Raw genomic sequence first — 20,332 nt, forward strand, 5'->3', positions numbered from 1 at the left:
TAAAACTTCATTTGCTCAGACTGTCTGAATAGTGTTCATAGAAATGCGTTCCAAGCAATTGCTTATTTTGATTATAGTTTTGTTGTATTTATTGTAATTTCTCCAAAATGGTTATTATTATTATCCAGGGTCACAATCACCTTCCTGAAAAAAAATCCATACCTACTTTATGGTAAAATTGAGATTTATATCCACTGGGTTAAAAAACTACTGGGTTATGAATAGGTCATATTAAAATAATCTGAACGAGAAATAATAGGATAATTTTGAAATTAATATCCAGCTCAAGTGCTGCTGTCAATAAAGCAAAAGAGAGACAAACTAAATGTAATTTAAATGGTTGTGGTCATAATTTGAAATGAAATAGTGCATGTAGATTTGACTATTTGTAGATAACACACACTTATTATTTATGCCAATGTCCTCCATTATCCTTCCCTGTGAGGCCCAGGTAACATCGCCATTGATTTCACTTTTATCTCATTCCCACACATTCCCTCCTGTCCTTTATTCCCTCATTCTCTCCATCTCACCTTCATGTTCTCATTAGGATGTAAATGGACATTGTTGTTATCACCAATAAGGAAGAACAAAGAGAGAAACAGGAAGTGTCTTCTGAGACAGGTGATGTTAAGCATCCATTACACCGATAAAGGGAAGAACAAAACAAATGTCAGAACTCTCAGACCCTGGACTGAAGCTACAATGAAAGGCCACGACTGCTCCTAGTGGCTGAACTGAACACTAGTATGGCGGGATATTTCCAACAGGGGGCGGTAGAAAGTAGAAACTGCGTGTATATGAGCAGACAGAGAGAAAGAGTTTCCATGAAACTCGTCTCCATAGGAACTGTGGGTAAGATCAAAGTGATAATAATACCACATGCTACAAGATACATATGTATACAAACACCCCAGAGCTAATTAAACTATATAAAGCAATACATGATAACATTACCATGAGAACAAAACAGTAGTTGTCAGAATTACGAGCTTCTCGGTCCCATTTACTCCCGGCTATGAATCACTATCAGTTGACAGTTTGAATTACTTGACTTGGAACTCTAAACAATTATAGGGGTGGGTCTAATCAAACCCCCCTTACACCTTTCCCCCACCACCCAAAAACATATAGGTGACATTCAAATCTCTGCTCAGGAAAAAGAGCTGAGGGAAAAAAAAGATGATTCTTATACTGCCATGAGGATGATATTTATAGGAGGTTTGCATTTGCACACAATGTCAGAAATAAACTTCCGAGTTTCTCATGCTCTCTGAGACGGTGACTGGTAGAGTGTGTGAAATGTCTCACCAGAGCATAAGATAGTATCTAGATCTAGATCTTCTTGTGGATTGCGTGTGTGGAGGGAAATACAAAGCAGAGATCTTTATATGTATGTATCTTCAGCTTATATTTGCAGGAAATGCCCAGGGTTGATGTTGTGTGGTTAACGGTAGAACCTGTTTGACCAGTACCGATACGTTAAACCCTTCCCCCCATGAGAGCAGAGGCAAATAACACTTAAGTGAAGTTTCACATAAACTAGGAAGTGACACATGCACACTTCGCGTGTGAATCATATCTATCTTACAGACTGAAACCTGCTGTGACATCATAATTCGTATGATGTCTAAAGAAAAGACACGCCTTTTCTCTTTCCGTGTATGTTTGTGATAATGTGGCAAAATAAACAGCAATGGAACAATATCCTTAAGCGCAATAACTCAGCTGAAAACTATTTGAAGAGTACATTTCTAAGGAACTATACAGAGTGGTTAGTAAGAACCTAAACAGTTTGGCTTTTTATAATACATGTCAGAACAACACTGAAAAGAATCTGTTTATGAAACAACAGTTTGAAAAGTTGAAACGTGTTTTGGGCAGGCCTGAGTACGGGGACCAGAACGCCCACATACAGTTTCATGGCAAAACAAATGTATATAAAAAAGAAAAAATTTGGGGGACATTATTTCTTTTTTAATCTGCTTAAAATCAATTGAAATATGAAAAATGTTTCTCTTCATGTTTATACATTAACATTACTCTGTTAGTAGGTTAACTTCTGTAGTTAATTTCTGTAGATTTTTTTTATTTTTTATAATTTGCTTTGACTTAGTACAAACATATATTTGCTAAAGTAAAAAAAAAAAAAAAAAAAAATCAATACGTTTAAAACCCCAGTGCAAGGTACAGCTATATGCTCCCAAACAATATTGTGTCTGTGTCAATATGCTAATTTACAAACATGGTATTTAGGTGCATTTCCTATAAACATTGTGACATGCAGTCTGTGAGTTTCCTTTATGTAGCTCCTAATCCTCACTCGTTTATGTCAATTGAAGTCTAAAAATAATTCCTCAATCAATTAGCTGGTCTAAGATTGTCATGACATTTCACTGTGTTTGGCACTTCGGTTGTAACAATGTCATCCTTCAGAAGTATGACTCAGTAACACAATAATTTGTTTGAACACTGAATCCCAAACAGAAAAATGTCAACAAAGCTACCGTTCAAAATATCCAATTAATCTTATAATTTATTTTAAAAACATACAAAAATCGAACCGACCCCAATCTATTTAGTATATGTATAAATATATAAAATGTATATTTAAAATGTAATTTATTCCTGTGATGTCAAAGCTGAATATTCAGCATCATTACTCCAGTCTTCAATTATCCTTCAGAAATCATTCTAATATGCTGATTTGGTGCTCAAGAAACATTTCTACTTATTAATGTTAAACACAGTTGGGCTGCTTAATCTTCTTGTGGAAACTGTTATTTTTTGGGGGATTATTTGATGAATAGAAAGTTCAAAAGAACAACTTTTTTGTAATATTTATTAATTTTATAAATGTCTGTCCTTTTTTTTTTTTTTTTTTTTTTGAATGTGCCTTTGCTAAATAAAAATATGACTTTCTTTTAAAAAAAGGTTTTAAAAATCGTACTTGCCGCAAACTTTTGAGTGGCAGTGTATCATGATTTCCCACTGATAATAATAAGAAATTATCGACATCTGAAGGATCATGACATTGAAGACTGGAGCAATGCCATCACAGGAATAAATTACATTTTAAAAGATATTACAACAGAAACCAGTTAATTTAAATTGTAATGATATTTCACAGTTTTACTGTTTTTACTGTATGTTTGATCAAATAAATACAGCCTTGGTGAGATTAAGAGACTACTTTCAAAAACAGTAAATAAAACGTAGCCTAATGTTTCCAAACACTTGACAAGTATAGCCTACTAAAATTATAGCCTATAAATAAACTGCATAATGTAGCCCATATTATTTGGAGAAGGGTTTAAACAAAGTCTTATATCCATTGATTTGAACGAGGCATTTTGACATTCAGGTCAGAGACGAGCTGATATAAACATTCTACATCAACAAACGATGAAAGTATGACAAGCTGTGATTTGTCATACTTCGATACGGTGTCGTCATGATTCACGAAACCCCCGACCTCTACAAATTTAACATGGGCAAAAAAACTGAACCTAACCTAGACGAAACTCAAAATGTCTCCGCCCATAAAGAGGACGGGACTCTTAAAGCTCAAATCAGCAGCTCCTTTCATATTCAAGCAGGTGCTGCTTCACGCAACAGGTGACTGAGTCAGGGCATCCACAACGGCTCTACGCGGATTTTTAAAAACATTTCGAACACATTTTTGTGAATTTAACCCATTCAAAGTAGGAGGACTACAGAAACCCACCTGAACTTTTGCTTCCAGATATCAAAGAGATATAGTTTCAGACTAGTTAATCTTTTTTAATTCATCGTGAGAAGATGGCGAATAAAGGAATGCAGCTCCTGGGATTTGCTCTATCTGTTCTGGGTTTGATTGGGCTCATTGTTGGCACAATCTTGCCTCAATGGAAGATGTCTGCCTACGTTGGAGATAATATAATCACAGCGATTGCGATGTATCAAGGCCTTTGGATGTCGTGCGCATCTCAGAGCACCGGACAAATCCAGTGCAAGGTGTACGACTCCATCCTACAACTCGATGGTAAGTGCAAACCACCTGTAAGTTTTTTCAAAAGCTATATTATTGACGACAACAACACCACTGGGTGTCTATTTTTAGAATAGCCTTCTAGTTATGGTTTTAAACTAAGCATTTGCTTTGCTGAAATGCTGTACCTGAGAAAGCGCATGCGCGTACTGGCATAATGATGTTTTCTTCACGCTGTGATGATAATGATACGAGTGTTCTGGCGTCGAAGGGTGCCAGCTTACTGATATAATTTATTTGTTTCGTGTCATACAGCTATGTTAGCAGAGCAAATAATAAAATCAAAACTTTTAAACATTGTCGATAACATACAAAACTTTTGGTTATTATTATTTTATCTGTCAAATATAAGGAGCAAGTCGTATTTAAAACCGTTGTGATGTTTGTCTTTATCCGTTCATGAAAGCTAGCACCCAAATTGTTTGTCGTTGCCACGCCCTATAGCAACTCGTCTCGTGTTACCACAGCAAGGACACTCACCTGTTGTGCCATACCTTCCCTCAGAAATTTCATTTTGGCTAGTGGCGTTTGATGTCATACAAATCTGTTTGATGAGTATCTCTCACATTCTTGCAGAGCTTGGTGTTAGATAATGATATTTGTTTTGATTTTATCTTTTGTTATACAAGGAGTTTTATGTAGCCTATCCATTCGTTTTGGGTCAAAGGAAGCTCAAAGCGTAAAAAGGGCAGCTGTCCTTCAGGAATGTTGGAACAGTTAAAGTTTTAAAGCCAAAGTAGTCAAAACAGGAGATTATGCATTGCATTCAGTTGGTCAATAAACAAAATATGGTTTTAAAGGTATAGTTCACCCATGACTTCACCCAAAAAATGGGGTTTTGTCATTACTTACCCTCAAATTGTTCCAAAACTGTATGAATTTCTTTCTACCGTTGAACACAAAAGATATTTTAAAGAATGTTGGTAACCAGACAGTTGCAGTAGCCATTGACTTCCATAGTAGGAAAAAAAAATACTATGGAAGTCAATGGGTGCCTTCAACTGTCCAACATTCTTCAACATATCTTCTTTTGTGTTCAACAGAAGAAAGAAACTAGTACAGTTTTGGAGCAACTTGAGGATAAATAATGATAACCCCATTTTTTGAGTGAACATTCCGACTGGGACAATGCTAGTTTAGTGTTGGGTGATACGGTTGGGTTACGCTTTTACTCAAAGTAATGATTACACGGGTGTGACTCCCACCCTTCCTCCACTTGCGGAAACAGTGCTCCTGTGTTGGGTGGTGGAGTCAGGCATTGTCTTTAAATGGCTCACATATTTTGCCAACAGCTTATTAAAACAACCAAATGAGCTCTCCTTTGTCAATCACCTAAACCGACAATGAAGCTATTTAAACTCAAAGAGTCTTTTTAGAAAAACAGAGGGGTCTGTGATGTTTACCTTATTTCATCCCCTCCTTACTCCCCACATCTGAGACCGATTTAAAGGAGTCATCTGGCTCGCTTCTGCCATTTGTGTTTATAGCTATACAGTATATACTTCAGTCATTTAGCCAATTACCAAATCAGTATTTTGATGTAGCTTAAATAAAACTCTTATCAGTGAGTTGGTTTCATTTTATGCACGCATAAGTACAAGTTACAACACATATTGTAGTATTGCTATTAGGGATGAACCATGAGATTTAACAGGGCACAACCAAAGTGAGGAAAAACCCGGCAAGGTGACGTAATGGCCAGCAGCCATTTTGTACATCTTGTAAGATTTTAATATGAATTTTACTTCAGGTGACGAGCTCCTAATAAACCGTTCTTCCTAATAACTTGAGATTTTCTTAATTATTTGGCTTGATACTAAAAGGATGTGTTATGCTTTTGAAAGCCATGCCCATAAAGCAAAACTAAATGGATTGTTGCAGTGAAACCCAAGTTCCCATGACTGGTTAAACCTGTTCCTTCTCTGTATCTAAAGGGCAAATCGCTGCCCACATATGTGTACAATCTTCTCTCAAAGGAGGCTTCCGGTTGGAACCGGTCTTTGTTGCACCTAACTGCAGGTGTAGTGGGGGAAGGGCTTTTCTCGTCAGTCAGAGAGGAAAAAAAACAATCGGGCCATTTCAAAACCCTTTAGTCTGTTCATAATCTTTTTGATTCACTATTGGCCCACTTCTTGTGTGCTGAACTGACTTTAACTATGATAAACAAAGTAAATGTTTAAAATCAGCTTTTTTTTTTTTTTTTAATGGTGTGGGTAGTATGAATGTCACTGTCATGAATGTACATGTCGAGACCAAAATATAATCTCTTTCTTCCTCTACCCTCCCCCTCTTTCAGGTGCTCTCCAGGCAACTCGTGCCCTGATGATTGTAGCGATCCTATTCACAGTAGCGGGACTGGGTGTGGCCAGCATGGGCATGAAGTGCACTAACTGTGGTGGTGATGACAGGGTCAAAAAGTCCCGCATTGCCATGACAGGCGGGATAATCCTCATTGTTGCAGGTACGGTCACTCTAATATAAATACATTAATGTTATGTAATTAAACTACAACAGTGACAAAAACAGAGTTTCTGTGAACTAGAAAAGTACATGTAGCCCGAAAAGAATTGCTGAAATATGCAGTTAAATATAAGTAATAAAAATGCATTTTTTACATGTCAAGGTTAAAGGAACTCTTTCCAGGTTTGAAATATCTATCTTCACAGTTTTGGTTTCGCATTGCTGTGAATATGACTTTGACAGATGACATGCAGAAAATGTTCATTCCCCAGTCAGTGGGCAGATACTGTGTCAAAAACAAATACTGTGTTGTTTGGAATTTTTCTTCTTCATAAGTAACTAATTTATCGCTTCTCTTCCATTCCTCAGCCCTCTGTAGCATTGTTGCCTGTGGTTGGTTTACAAGTCAAATCGTCCGAGACTTCTACAACCCCTTCACACCTGTCAATACAAAGTAAGTTTAACTGTGGCTGCCAACCACAAGAAAAGTATAGGCATTTTTCCATGTGCTTCACCTTGTTTTATAGTTTCTTATTCAGTAGCCTACTGAGAAGGGAATTCACAGCTCATAATATAATCCTCTATTTCTGTAGGTATGAGTTTGGTGCAGCCATTTTCATCGCCTGGGCAGGTGCGTTCCTGGACATAATGGGTGGAGGCATGTTGGCTGCCTCCTGCCCAAAGGGTAAACCCTCTCCCAAGTACCCCAAGTCCTCCAGACCCCCCAGCAGCAGCAAGGAGTACGTTTGAGCTGCATCAGTTTTTCTCAAGCTGAAGAAGTCCATAACGAATCATGGAGCGCGAGTAGAAGTTTCCCTAGTCCGCTGATCTGAGATCTGTTATGATTATAATTTCTTTTATTGTGGTTGACTTTAGAATAGAACAAACCGCTCAGATCAGTGTTCTCGGGCAACTTTTACTCGTGCTCGATACAGCAGCCCACCTCAGAAAAAAAGGTCACTTCTGTTTTCCTTTCTTTTGATAAGCACCAAGACTTTTTTCTTTCTATTTACGAATCCTGTTGCTGATGTGAGTTTGGAAAGGGGGGGGGGTTCTTCCCCAGTGTGTTCCTCGATTCATAAGACTGCCATGTTTAGTGAACATGAAAGAGGGTGACATGCTCAGGGACAAATCATCACTCGTACCGCTCAGTTACACTCCATCACTGCTGTAAAGCTTTGTCGTCATCCACCTTGCTTGCTGTGTACGTCATCTAAAGAATTGTGCCAGACACTGAGGGGCATGAGAACAACTTGCATTTAATGTTTTTTGTTTTTTTTTAAAGAACTAAGGCATAAACAAATTTCTAGTTCACTTTGCTTGTCCCTGTGTCATCGGACTATCCCTTTACAAATAATACTTCATTTTATACAAATCAACATCCTCTGAGGAAGTTGGTTTTTTTTTTTTATTGAATTTTTATTATTTTTTAGAAAGGAAGTAACTGAACAAGTATAAGATAACTCGTTTATGTAAAGTAGTGTTATACTGATGGTGCTTGCATGAAATTGTAGGTGAAAAACATAAGCATGACTTTGTTTAGATAATGGTAAAGATAAAGAAGGCAAGGCACTAAACTTCATATTTTACAGGTTTGCAGATTGGTCGGTTTCTTTTACTGAGCAACATGATCTTTTTTTTATTTATCAAAGAAATGGCTCTTATATATGCAAAGTGAAACTTAATCTTTTGTGCTTTAGCTCCTCAGTGTCCTCCTTGTTGCATGTGCACATTTATAAAGCCAATGTTACAAAATGTTTTTATACTCCTTTCTTGTATATTCACACCGCTTACTGGTCAGGACAAAAAGGCTGTAGATAAGTTCAGTTTGATCACAGCTGGTTACAAACTAGACTAGAGGTCACATGAATTACGTGTTTTTCTATCTGTCCACATTTCTTTCCTTTGGTCTTTGTGCTTGGACCACTTGAGATGGGTTGGCCTCAAGTCTGTTTAGGAGTTAAGGTAAATTTAGGTCACGTGTATATTTGTGACCAACTTATGCAAATATTTAACTTTAAAAAAAGTTTTTGACTGTTTTAAGTTTGTTACAAATTTTATGTAAATAAATTTTTTAAACAAGACCTGTCCATTGTCATGTTCTTTGTATGTGTCTAATAATATATGTGGCAGTTAACCTATATTAGTGATTTGCAAATACCTCAGTCGAGTCTTGGTGAGTCACGTGGTCCTCTGGTTTCTGTTTCGGCATTATTTGCATGTTCTGGCTATCGCTGCAGACGTGTCTTAATGTAAATTATCCTGTAATGGGAGAATATGAGTGAATGGAAAATGGGTCACCCGGTGGAATCAGTGAAGTCGGACAGTAACGTTACATTGTTCTGTGGGTAACAATTAGCCTACTGGATCGAGCCATTTGTATTTCACGAATATCCTATCATTGGTTGTAATAAAGGAAGTAACATGATACATAAAACTTGTTTACAAAGGGAATTATGTGGGACAAAATGTAAGGTACTTTTCCTCCTTGTTTGGTTGTTGTGCTCATACTGCCACTCAAGAGATAAGTTAAGTTAATAAGCTCCTAACAATCTCCTCGTCGGTCAAACGCGAAAAAAAAACACGACGGGTCCCTAAAGAAAGTCAAAATAAAAGGTTGGTAGTCTTATTCTTCATACACATAAGTTGGACTATATAGTTATTATACCGCGTGGTTTAAGTTATAAACGAGTCAGTAACAAGATAACAAAATTATAGCCACTGGTAGACGCTTGACAACACAAATCGCGTTTGCCCGAGGAAACTACGTACATAGCCTACCACTTTTGAATTTTAATTTTTATAGGATGAAACCATATAGTCTTTGATGAAACATTTAAAAATAGAAATGCTGTCAAGATTTACCACAAAATATCAAAAAGTCAGTTTGATAGCAGACGTGGTTTGGGTGATAAGTGGCGCCAACTTAAAACGATATGGAACCTCATTGCATCCAGAAAAGGTTTGAAATTTCTTAAAAACGTAACCCACCTTCTAGTTCAGTTTCTAGACATTAAACTTGTAGATTTTGAGGCAGTTTGCAAGTATACGTCGTAGTCTAATGCCAATAAATGGTTTTAAGAAAAAAGCAGCAGTAGGAAAAGCTAACAAATGACAAACGCAGAGCTGTTTATTTCTTAGGGTTTGTTGCCATCTAGTGGCCAAAAATGGAACAGCTTGACACTGACTCACAAAAACGAGCTCAGCTTTATACACTTGTCGTTTATTATGTCAAACTGATTTACACATTTATTCTTTTTTGCATGTCCCTTTATCCAGTGCTGAAATACAATGCAAGCAACACATAAAACAATATAAATTCTTCATACGTGCCACAGAATCATTCAGCCAACTGATCGAATCAACTTATTACATAGTTGATCAAAAATGCATAAAAATAATTTATCATGGTACTAATCAGGCAAGTGCATAGCTTTTTAAAGTGATAACTGATGCAACATGCAATGTTTCATAAGGCATAAAAGCATGTAAAGCAGCTAGAGATGCAAAAGCCTTTAGGAAAGTGATTCTCAACCAGGGCGGGCAAAATTACATTATGTACAAAATAAGAAAAAATTAATTAAAAGAATTAAAAAAAGTTAAAAGTAATCTAACTTAAATAAGTTTAGTTCTGAAACCACTGGAAATTAAGCATATTATTATAACCTGTAGATAGTTTATGTTAATAAGAAAAACAAGCTTTGAAATATCTTGTAGTGTACATGTGGGTGCTTTGAATAAGGTTGAATAAATAAAAGGTTGAAAACCACAACTCAAGGAAGCAGCATATATTTCCAACATTTCCTGGTTTTAAGAGACAAACTGAGTATACAAGAACACTGTGCTATTCTTCTCGCCAACTGTTTGAATAAATAAAGTGAAGGACAACATCTTTTTAACAGCACAAATCTGGACAGAGTGGTCTACAGTGGCTGGTCTTTACCTTTGGTCTGAAATATGTTGATCAGTCTACATACACACATTTCTCCCTCTGGGAGGCACAAGTGTCACACAGAGAGCTCTGATCTAAGAAGCTACTACGCAACAAATAACCTGTGTTGGCCTGTTGTATGCTGACAGCTGCTGCCATGCGACTAAACTACAGCTGAAACGCATGCGGATCTCGTGTGAATCTGATACTGGGAGAGGTGTCTGTCTTTTCTCCTGCTGAAAGCGCCCCGACTGCCCTGTGGCAGAAGGAAGCATTTCACGAATAGCTGGTCCAAAATATTAAGAATCTGGGGAGGCTCAGGATGGCTCATTGCTGAGAGGGACAGGTAGTGGTCCATTGTTGTTGTTGTTGTTATTGTTGATGACGTCATCCAGGTCTTCGTCCTCTATAACCACTATGAAATAAAATTCACATCCTACTTTAAACAGAGGCGAAAATTCGCAGTTACAGTGTGTACAGTGTATAATCAGTTAATATATATATAAATATTCCATAAAATAGATCATTTCATAAAAATTGCCTTTTGTGTCTCTCATGAACCAGTGTAAACTGACACTTAAAAAAAAAAAAATCATGTTATTATATATTTATATAATTTGTCAGGGAGTGGCAATTTTGAATTATCATCTCTTTGAATTTGAAATAGGCCTAAATTACTTTTGCAAATTGTATTTGAAGAAATATCAACATTATCTTCCTTATAAACATCTTGTAGTCAGTGGCATGACCTTTAGCACGAGTGCAATATAAAACTGTTACCTTGATTTTGTATAGTAAATAGCTGATTATTAACAACTGGATGTTTGTAGAAATATCAGCATTACATTTTTATTTTCAATAAACACATTGTAATATCATGACCTTGAGCACAAGGCTTAAATAAGCAATAAAACTGTCATCAGTTTTTTTTTTTTTTATGTAGGTCTATCATCATTATCCCAACAAAAAAATAATTTAGCTTGACAGTCTCAATGCAATTGACTACTTTTAACACTTCCTAGATCTTCCTAAAATAAATCTCAATATATAAAAATCACCTTTACAAAAGGAAAAGGCACTCATTTCGTGGAGTGACCATCCTAAAGATGGGGTGATAAATCATAAAGTATCCATATCTAACTAAATGGAACAGAAACATACTCACCTCTCTTTGACCGTCCAATCTGTCCGAGTTTGGGGGCCCTCTGGCCTAACCTAAACTGGGGGGATTCGGGGCTCAAGCAGTCCCTGCTGAACTCATCCCGCAAATGTTTCATCTGACACACCGAGTCAATGGGACTGGGTTGAAGTTGCTCCAAGGGCGGCAGGAGCTCGGGCATATCCGCTGTGTCAAACATCCCTGCATCCGGAGTTTCTTCCCGGTTTCCAGCGGTGACTGTGTCCGCTTCCCCGCTGCTCATCAACGCCTCTTCCGCGCCCGTGTGCTCCTTCTCCTCCTTCTCCCTTCCACCGCAACAGTACAGCATTCAGAGTATATAGGACGACGAAACTGACTTAGCGAGGATACGTTTGTCGTTGTCTCTGCAGTGAGCTAGTGTTTCATTCCACTTCGTTATTCAGGCGGAAAACTGCAGAATTCAACTGCTCTTGACCAGCATCCCTCGGTAATGATCGTCTTTGTGTTCTGTGTGATCCTCCAGTCAAACGATGCAGCGGACCGGATGGCGTAAAGCTGTACTCTCTGACAGTCACATTAGTCATTCACATCACATACCAATAAATTAAAGTGGAGTTAATAAGAAACCTCAATTACAATAACGCATCACTTTAAATAAGTCCTTAATTCACCCCCCCCCCCCCCCCCCCCCCCCCTATAATTTGCCTTCATGTCTTTCCAAAAATGTATGACTTTCTTCCTCTTGAGTAAAACTATTTTCTTACATTGTCTTTTTTAGTCTCTATAGTGTGTGTATGTGTGTGTGTGCGTTTGACCATTCAATGGAAGTCATAGCCTTACTTGACCATATGGAAATCAGGTTTGTTTGGTTAGGCTACTAACGTTCTTCAAAATATCTTCTCTTTAGTTCCACTGAAGAACGTCGGAGGGACTGCCCCTGCAACCTCACAAAATATCACAAGTTTTTTTTTTTATGATACTACAAAGATTATCATTGGGATCATAACCACATAAATAGTAACAGAATGTTGTGAATCTTACTCTTCTCACCTTTCTGTCTCCTCTCACTGTCTTTATGAAGAAATAAAATATAAACAGAAGCATATCTCTCACCATATATGTTCTTATAGTATACAAACTGTTATTTCTAAATGTTTATATTAAATACATATATTAAAATATTATTTTATTAGACAAATTCATATATAGGCATATATATATATATATATATATATATATATATATACACACACACACACACACAACCCTCTTGCTGGAATTCTATGAGAAATTGCACATTAGGACCCTTCAGGACTAAATTCCAGTATTCCAATTTGACTATGTATGTCTTTGGAAGAGCATTTCGTGATAAGTCAGGATATCCCAATTCCAACACCCCCTTATGTCATAACTCTTGTATACTGCCCAGCTGTACTCCAGCTTACAATGTACCGACTTTAATCCTGGAACCAAACTAATAAATCCGTAGAGAAAGTTGTAGGCCTGCTCATCTTCAATCACAATCTGTCTCTGAGATTACTGAAGGGGAAAGAGCTCATCCTCTGCATCTTTAATTAATGCTTTCAGTAAATACATTCAAAACTCCCAGAAAAACTCCATATTCGTCATTTTTTTTGCCCTCCAGGTCAGCTGGGCAACTTTCTAGAAGAGCTGGATGTGCTGCTGTCCTCATTCCCTGAGGATGGCAGCCAATAGTCTTCGGAGACTTCCACATCCACACGGAGAAGCCTTATACTGCAGATTTCCCCTCTCTAGCCTCTTTCGATCTTCAATGGCTCACCACCAGGTACTCATAAATGAGGCAACCAGTTTGACCTCATCTATACACGCAACTGTCACAGAAAACATTTTGTTTAAAGCTCTGCACATTTCTGATCACTTCCTTATCACTTTTAATTTACGCTTCCTTTTTTCGTATAACCAACCCCCTGCTAGTCTAATTCAGACCTATGCTCCATTTCTCCCTCACACCTTTCCTCTGTCGTGTCATCCTCTCTTCCCTCCCCCACCAAATTCTCATCACTAGATATTAATAAGACCAAAAACAATTTATTTTCCACTCCTGTCTAGACTAAATCTGTCCTGGCTCCTCCAGGCCAGCATGTGCTACTCCTTCAAATCCCATGTTTATCCGATGTTCTCTGTGAGCACCGGACCAAGCTCAAGGCAGCTGAAAGAAAATGGCACAAATCAAAAGATTCAGCCGACCTCAGTAAGTAATCTTTGCTTTCAGGTTCACACTGCAAAAATGTAATATTTTCACAAGATCAACAGTACTTTTGACACATTTTTCAAAACATTCGATTCCCTCCTCTGCCCCCCTTTGCAACCTCTTACTTACCATCTCTTTAACAGCTGATAACTTTGCTTACTACTTCACATTCAAAACTACAACCATCAGCAGTCAGTTCTCAGCATCACACACCCAGGAACTCAAACCAACCACACTCACAGATAACAATATCCTCTCAATCCTTCTCTTCTCTCTCAGAAGAAGAATTCTATAAGCTTCTCATCTCCAGCCACCCAACCCCCTGCCCAATAGACCCCATCCCATCACCCCTCCTACAAGCCATTTCTCCCACACTTCTGCCATCACTTACACACATCATCAACACACATAACTCAGGCATTTTCCCCACTGCATTCAAGTATGCTCGGGTATCCCCACTGCTTAAAATTCCTATATTAAACACTTCACTTGTAGAAATTTATAGACCTGTCTCTCTCCTCCCATTCATAGCAAAAGCACTTGAACAAGCTGTTTTCAACCATCATCTTTTCTTTTAACAGAACAACCTGCTGGACGATTACCAGTCAAGATGTAAAAGCGATCACTCAATCGAGACTGCCTTGCTGTTGGATACGAAAGCTCTGCGGATTGCAAGAGCTGATTCCAAATCATTAGTTTTCATTCAAAATCATCAGTTCTAGATTCACCTGGAACTTTCAACACTGTTAATCATCAGATCCTTCTGTCCACCCACTCATCTCTGGGCATTACTGGAACTCCACTGGTTTGAATCTTACCTCACAGGTTGGTCGTTCACGGTTGCCTGGGGAGGGAAGGTATTCAAAACACATCATCAGGTCACTGGGGTACCCCAGGGATTAGTTCTTGGACCTCTCCTCTTCTCCATATGCACTGCATCACTGGGACCCCATTATACAGGCACATGATTTTGAGGATTATTTGTTGACATACCTTTGAAAATCTACATATAAACTATGTAACCTGCCAATCACTTCAGATATTTCCTTATGACTCCATAGAAACTCTAAAAGCACTGAAAACAAAAGCCACATCTTGCAGATGAACAGTCTCTGTTAAAAGTTGTGCAATGACTCCCTGGGGGAGGGAAGGTATTCAAAACACATCATCAGGTCACTGGGGTACCCCAGGGATTAGTTCTTGGACCTCTCCTCTTCTCCATATGCACTACATTATAATGTAGTGCATAGTATACTGGGACCCATTATACAGGCACATGATTTCTCTTATCGTTGCTATGCTGATGACACACTTTTCACTTCAACCAGATTATCTCACATTATCTGCACGGTTCTCAGACTACCTGGCGGACATCTCGGCATGGATGAAAATATATTACTACAACTCAACCAAGCAAAGACTGAGCTTCTCGTTTTCACAGCCACCCTGTCAGTCCAGTACAACTTTACCATCCAGCTAGGTTTATCAACAATAATCCAATCAAGTTGGATTGGCCAGGAATTTTGGGGTAATCTTTAATAATCAGCTGACCTTCAAAGACCACATTACTATAGCAAGATCATGCAAGTTTGTACTGTATAACTTCAGGAAGATCAGGACCTTCCTAACTGAGCATGCAATGCAACTTCTTGTCCAGGCCCTTGTGCAATCCTGTTCTCGCTGGACTTCCATCATGTGCAATGAAACCCTACAAATGATCCAGAGTGCAGCGGCTCAACTGGACTTCAACGTACCCAAAAGAGCCCACATCTCATCGCTGCTTATCTCTCTGCATTGGCTCACAAGTTCAAGACATTGGTGCTTGCCTACTGGACGGCCACAGGCTACACCCTCCTACCTCCACTCTCTATTACGAGTCGTGCCCTCAAGGAGCCTCCGGTCTGTAAGTGTACCGCACCTTGCGTTACCATCAGGCACAAAATCACTCTCAAGAATGTTTTTATTCAATGTTCCTTGCTGGTGGAATGATCTTCCAAACCCTATCCGGACAGCCGAATCCCTGACAATTTTCAAGAAACAGCTGAAAACTCACCTCTTCCGTGAGCACTTAACTGCAGCCTGCTGAATAATAATAAAAAAATCCATTTCACTATTCCTTCACTTATGCTCTCACCGTTCCTTAATTCTAACCCTCCCTATTCTAGTTTACTTTCCTGAACGATGGCTGAAACTTTGTGATAGCACTTCTCGTGTTTATTGCCTCATTAGATGAATCGCTTGTTTTATTCCTCAATTCAAGTTGCTTTGAATAAAAGCGTCTGCTAAATAAATAAATGTGAATATGAAACAACTAAAGATGCTGCATCATGGGAAAGGTACAGTAATGCCAGAATGAAAAAGACAAATGGATTGAATAAAAAAAAACTTATAAGGAAGAAGATAAGCGAGGATTATTTGTTGGCATACCTCCATATAAACTATGTAACTTGCCAAATGCTTCAGATATTTCCTTATGACTCCATAGAAACTCCAAAAGCCACATCATGCTGATGGACAGTCTCTGTTAAAAGTTGTGCAATGACTCTCATCGTCATTTGAACATTTCTGCATGATGTCAAGATATGAGTTTCAGCAGGTCCGATCTTAATATATTGCATTTTTGATGAGCGAGAGGCACTTATGGGAAATGTTTAATGGATGCTACTGCTAACAGGATTCCTTTACTTCAGCAGAGACAGTTCAGAAGCCTGTCATCTGACGAAAACTCTGAATGAGAACGAATATCAATGAGGAAGTCTTCAGGTTTTGTCCTGTTAGAGATGTTGCTTGGCTATTTCTCCCCAGTGACTATCTTTGAATTTAAAGTCATAACATTTGAAAATATTTAATGATTATTTTGTGTCTGGATATATTTCTATCTTACTGTAACATTTGAGACAGGCTGGGAAGCAGATCCACATGCAGGTTTAGATTTATTAAAGTGCAAAAACAAAGTAACTGTGGGAACAGGAGGAACCACACTGAACCAGAGAATGTACATTCAGTGACTGACAGAGAATAAGCGAAACAAAGGGCTATATATACACAGGCAGACAAGCTTAACAAGATAACAAGGGGGTATGGCTAATAAGAAACACCTGGGGAGACTAATCAACATTAAACCTACAAAGAACAGCAAAACATGAAGCAAGACAGGAAATAACATAAGAATCTAGAAACACACATGACAGAGGAACACAGGTTGGAATCATAACACTTACTCTCTGAAGCTGTGTTTATTATGTGGTTTCAATGATGATGTTGCAAGTTTCATTCCTTATGGTATATGTTCATGCATTAAGCATGTCTGGATTCTTCATTTGCAATGGAGCAATGCAGTATTGTACTCCACCCTGTTTTCTGTAGCCTATTTTTTTAAGTGTAATGCTAAAAGGATGCTGCTGTGAACGGGTCAAACAGGTTAAGGAGGTTTTCCTTTAGAGCCAATGTGATGACCTTTTTTTTTTTTTTTTTTTACCTTTTTTTTTTTTATACCCACTCAGTAAAAAGGCACGATTGTGATCAGAAACAGCAGATACTTTCCATCACGCTGGACCTGCCAACACAGGTGAGTGTAGTTTTTCTACAGAGATATGCAGACTCAGAGAATCTCTTCATTACTCTCATCTGCATTTTTACGATGATTATTTACCCTTTTGTTTTAGGATTTGAATAGTTTTCACTGTGTCAGTGCCTTTATGAATGCCACATAAAACCGTAATCACTTTTAATTAGATCTTTTATATCAAGACAATATCTTATATCTGTTTAAAAAATTAAGATATATACAATATAAAATTAAAATAAGGGTGTACTTATGTAGTAAATTAACAATATACTAAAATATTATGTAAACGCCTTACAGTAAGGTTTCCTTTGTTAACATTATTTGACTGCATTAGTTCACAGCATTTATAAATCCTAGATAATGTTAATGTTAACATTTCGTCCCCTTGGGATTATAAGGTTCTATCTGACATTTTTGTCAATTTAGTTATTCACATATTCTTATTCTGTGACCACTTCTTTACATTATGTGATGTTGTTTTTTAAGTTGTGTACATTTTGGAACTTTTTATTTAGAAAAAGCTCAATATCTTAAAACTGCTCAGAACGCAGATAGAACCTTATAATTCCAAGGGGACGATTTACTAATACATTTTTAAGTTTAAAAGTTGTATCTGTTAACATTAGTTAATGCACTGTGAACTAACATGAGCGTTTTTATTAACTAACATGAACAAAGGTTTATAAATGCTGTCTCACTCACTCACTCTCATTGGTGTGTGATACCTAAATCATATCATACTTCTCTACCTGTTGTACATTTGTAGTTGTAAGCATGTCCAACTCCATGGTAGTCATGCAGCCACAGCCTGTTATGATCTCTAGTCATTCTGATCAGTGGGGATCAGAAATCTGTGACTGCTTTGATGACATGTCTGAATGTAAGTAAAGTTTGGAATAAAATACAAAGGTTACACTTTAATTCTATGGTCCACTTTAGACATTCTACTAACTATAAGTAGCTTTGCAACTACATGCCAACTAACTCTCATTAGAGAATCAGTATACTGTTAGGGTGTTGGGATTTAAGTTGACATGGGGGACCATCAAAATAAAGTGTTAGCAGATATAAGCAGACTGTTTAACTCAAATAAAAGTTAGTTGACAAGTAGTTGCAAAGTTACATACAGTTAGTAATGTAGTGGAATTAAAGGGAAAGTTCACCCCAAAATGAAAACACTATCATTATTTACTCGCCCTCATGTGATTCCAAACATGTGACTCACATTCTGGTAACACTTTATTTTAAGGTGACGTAGTTGCACATTACTACTACTTACTAGTCTATAGTAATACAATTACAAGTAACTAACCCTATACTGTAACTTTATAGTAAGTAGGCTGTGTAGTCTAGTTAATTAATATTACTCTGTACTTATTTGAGTAAGTACAATGTAACTACGTAACCTTAAAATGTGTAACCGACTTTCTTAGTGTAGTTTCCTTCACTCGGTGTGGTCATAGATCAGAACCATCTTAAAGTTACAGAGACCGTTCCACTGAAGCATCCTGCAGAATGAACTTATGTTTTGATTTATCTGCTCATATCTTTATCCTAGGCTACAACATGATGTAATGTATTGTAGGCTAATAAATGTTATGACCTCCCTTTCTGTAAACAGGCTGCTTTGCTTTCTGGTGTTTCTCGTGTTACACGTGCATAACAGCCAAGAAATACGGTGAGTGCTTATGTCTCCCCCTGCTGGACTTCTGCGGGTGCGTCCCACCCATAACCATGTCCACGAGGGTGTCAATGCGCCAGCGTTATGGTATTAAGGTGAGAATCACTTTTCTATCGAATTTACTTTAGTTACATTTAGGGGAGACCAAGGCTAGTTGTCACATACTAAATCCCAGCCAAAAGTGCAGTCACACAAATGTTTAATTCCTATAGCAGTTTAAACACATATAGGCTAGTTTAAACTTGTCTTTAACTAGAACAATTTTTGTAAATTCCAAACTCAAATTTCAATACCATCATATATTTTCTATAGCTATTGTGTAACAAGTGAAAATATTAAAACCACACTGACGTAGCCTGCATTCAGTCAGGTGCCAATTAGTAGTAGGCCTAGCCTATATTCAACTGAGAAATTGAATGTTTCTCATTCTTTTTTTTTTTCTTTTTTTTTCATTCTTTTTTTTCCCCATAAATATCAGGACAAAGAATGTTATTTTTTTCTAATTGTGGCAATTTGCCATATGCACAAATGATTTAAAAATGAGTGTAATACTAGTGATGTAGACTTATAAAGACATAACGGCTATATTACAAATGTTCATTTGCAGGGTGATATGTGTAATGACTGCCTGATGGCCACATTCTGCAGAGCATGCGTTTGGTGTCAAATGTCACGAGAGATGAAGACACGAGATCTACAAATCACTCTTGTTGGTGCCAGGAATTTATAAGTGAAGTTCCTAAATAACTGCCGGATCATAAGCAATAGTGAGTTATAGGCTAAAATCAAAATTGTGAGATATAGCATAGGCCTAAAAGAAAAATAATAATAATTGGACTTTATAACTCGCAATTGCGCGTTTATATCTCACATTTCTGAGAAGAAATGTGATCGAGGATCTAAACTTACAATTGCGAGGAAAAAAAAAAAAATCTGAATTGCGAGTTTAGCTAGCCTATCTCAAGTTGAAGCTGCTTCCTCGAGCCCCTCCACTGCAGACAGCAAGCCAAATCATTTTACTTTAGCTTTTTGGGCAAACGAACTCACGAATGTCTTTTGAAGTAGTTCTACTGTGTGTGTGTAGCCAATATACTACTACAAAAAAAAAAAAAAAAAAAAAATTCATAAGGAAATTCTTTCATAATTATATAATATATAATATATCATTAATTGATTTGGTAATTTATTGATATGTTTTATAGGAGGCTTATTTTTAATAATGATGATTTTATGTAAATCCCTGATGTAATTTGATGAAACAGAAAGAAATGTAATAAATTTTGTAAATGTC

At 37.4% G+C, this 20,332-nt stretch overlaps 3 protein-coding genes across 4 annotated transcripts; 2 read left to right on the plus strand and 1 right to left on the minus strand.

The window, feature by feature from the left end:
- Nucleotides 1-3,574: 3,574 nt before the first annotated feature.
- On the plus strand, nucleotides 3,575-8,404 carry cldn7b (claudin 7b). The gene is made up of 4 exons (XM_084400212.1): nucleotides 3,575-4,024; nucleotides 6,327-6,491; nucleotides 6,860-6,944; nucleotides 7,084-8,404. Exons 1-4 carry the CDS (start codon nucleotides 3,802-3,804, stop codon nucleotides 7,238-7,240), a joined length of 630 nt encoding a protein of 209 aa, XP_084256338.1. The 5' UTR covers nucleotides 3,575-3,801; the 3' UTR covers nucleotides 7,241-8,404.
- A 1,860-nt stretch (nucleotides 8,405-10,264) lies between these two features.
- LOC311284921 (uncharacterized protein) lies at nucleotides 10,265-12,032 on the minus strand. The gene is made up of 2 exons (XM_084400213.1): nucleotides 11,587-12,032; nucleotides 10,265-10,836 (listed from the first exon to the last, which is right to left on the minus strand). The coding sequence occupies exons 1-2, from the start codon at nucleotides 11,906-11,908 to the stop codon at nucleotides 10,739-10,741; spliced, it is 420 nt and encodes a 139-aa protein (XP_084256339.1). The 5' UTR covers nucleotides 11,909-12,032; the 3' UTR covers nucleotides 10,265-10,738.
- A 4,925-nt stretch (nucleotides 12,033-16,957) lies between these two features.
- LOC311285213 (cornifelin homolog B-like) lies at nucleotides 16,958-20,332 on the plus strand. Of its 2 annotated transcripts, XM_084400768.1 has the most exons (5): nucleotides 16,958-16,993; nucleotides 17,296-17,360; nucleotides 18,127-18,240; nucleotides 18,982-19,136; nucleotides 19,649-20,332. In XM_084400768.1, the coding sequence occupies exons 3-5, from the start codon at nucleotides 18,135-18,137 to the stop codon at nucleotides 19,769-19,771; spliced, it is 384 nt and encodes a 127-aa protein (XP_084256894.1). In that variant the 5' UTR covers nucleotides 16,958-16,993; nucleotides 17,296-17,360; nucleotides 18,127-18,134; the 3' UTR covers nucleotides 19,772-20,332. The 2 variants fall into 2 exon arrangements, with proteins under 2 accessions (XP_084256894.1, XP_084256893.1); XM_084400767.1 differs by lacking the exon at nucleotides 16,958-16,993 and having other exon boundaries at nucleotides 17,289-17,360.

The sequence above is a fragment of the Rutilus rutilus genome (genome assembly GCF_951802725.1).
Source record: "Rutilus rutilus genome assembly, chromosome: 25".
Classification (NCBI taxonomy): Eukaryota; Metazoa; Chordata; class Actinopteri; order Cypriniformes; family Leuciscidae; genus Rutilus; species Rutilus rutilus.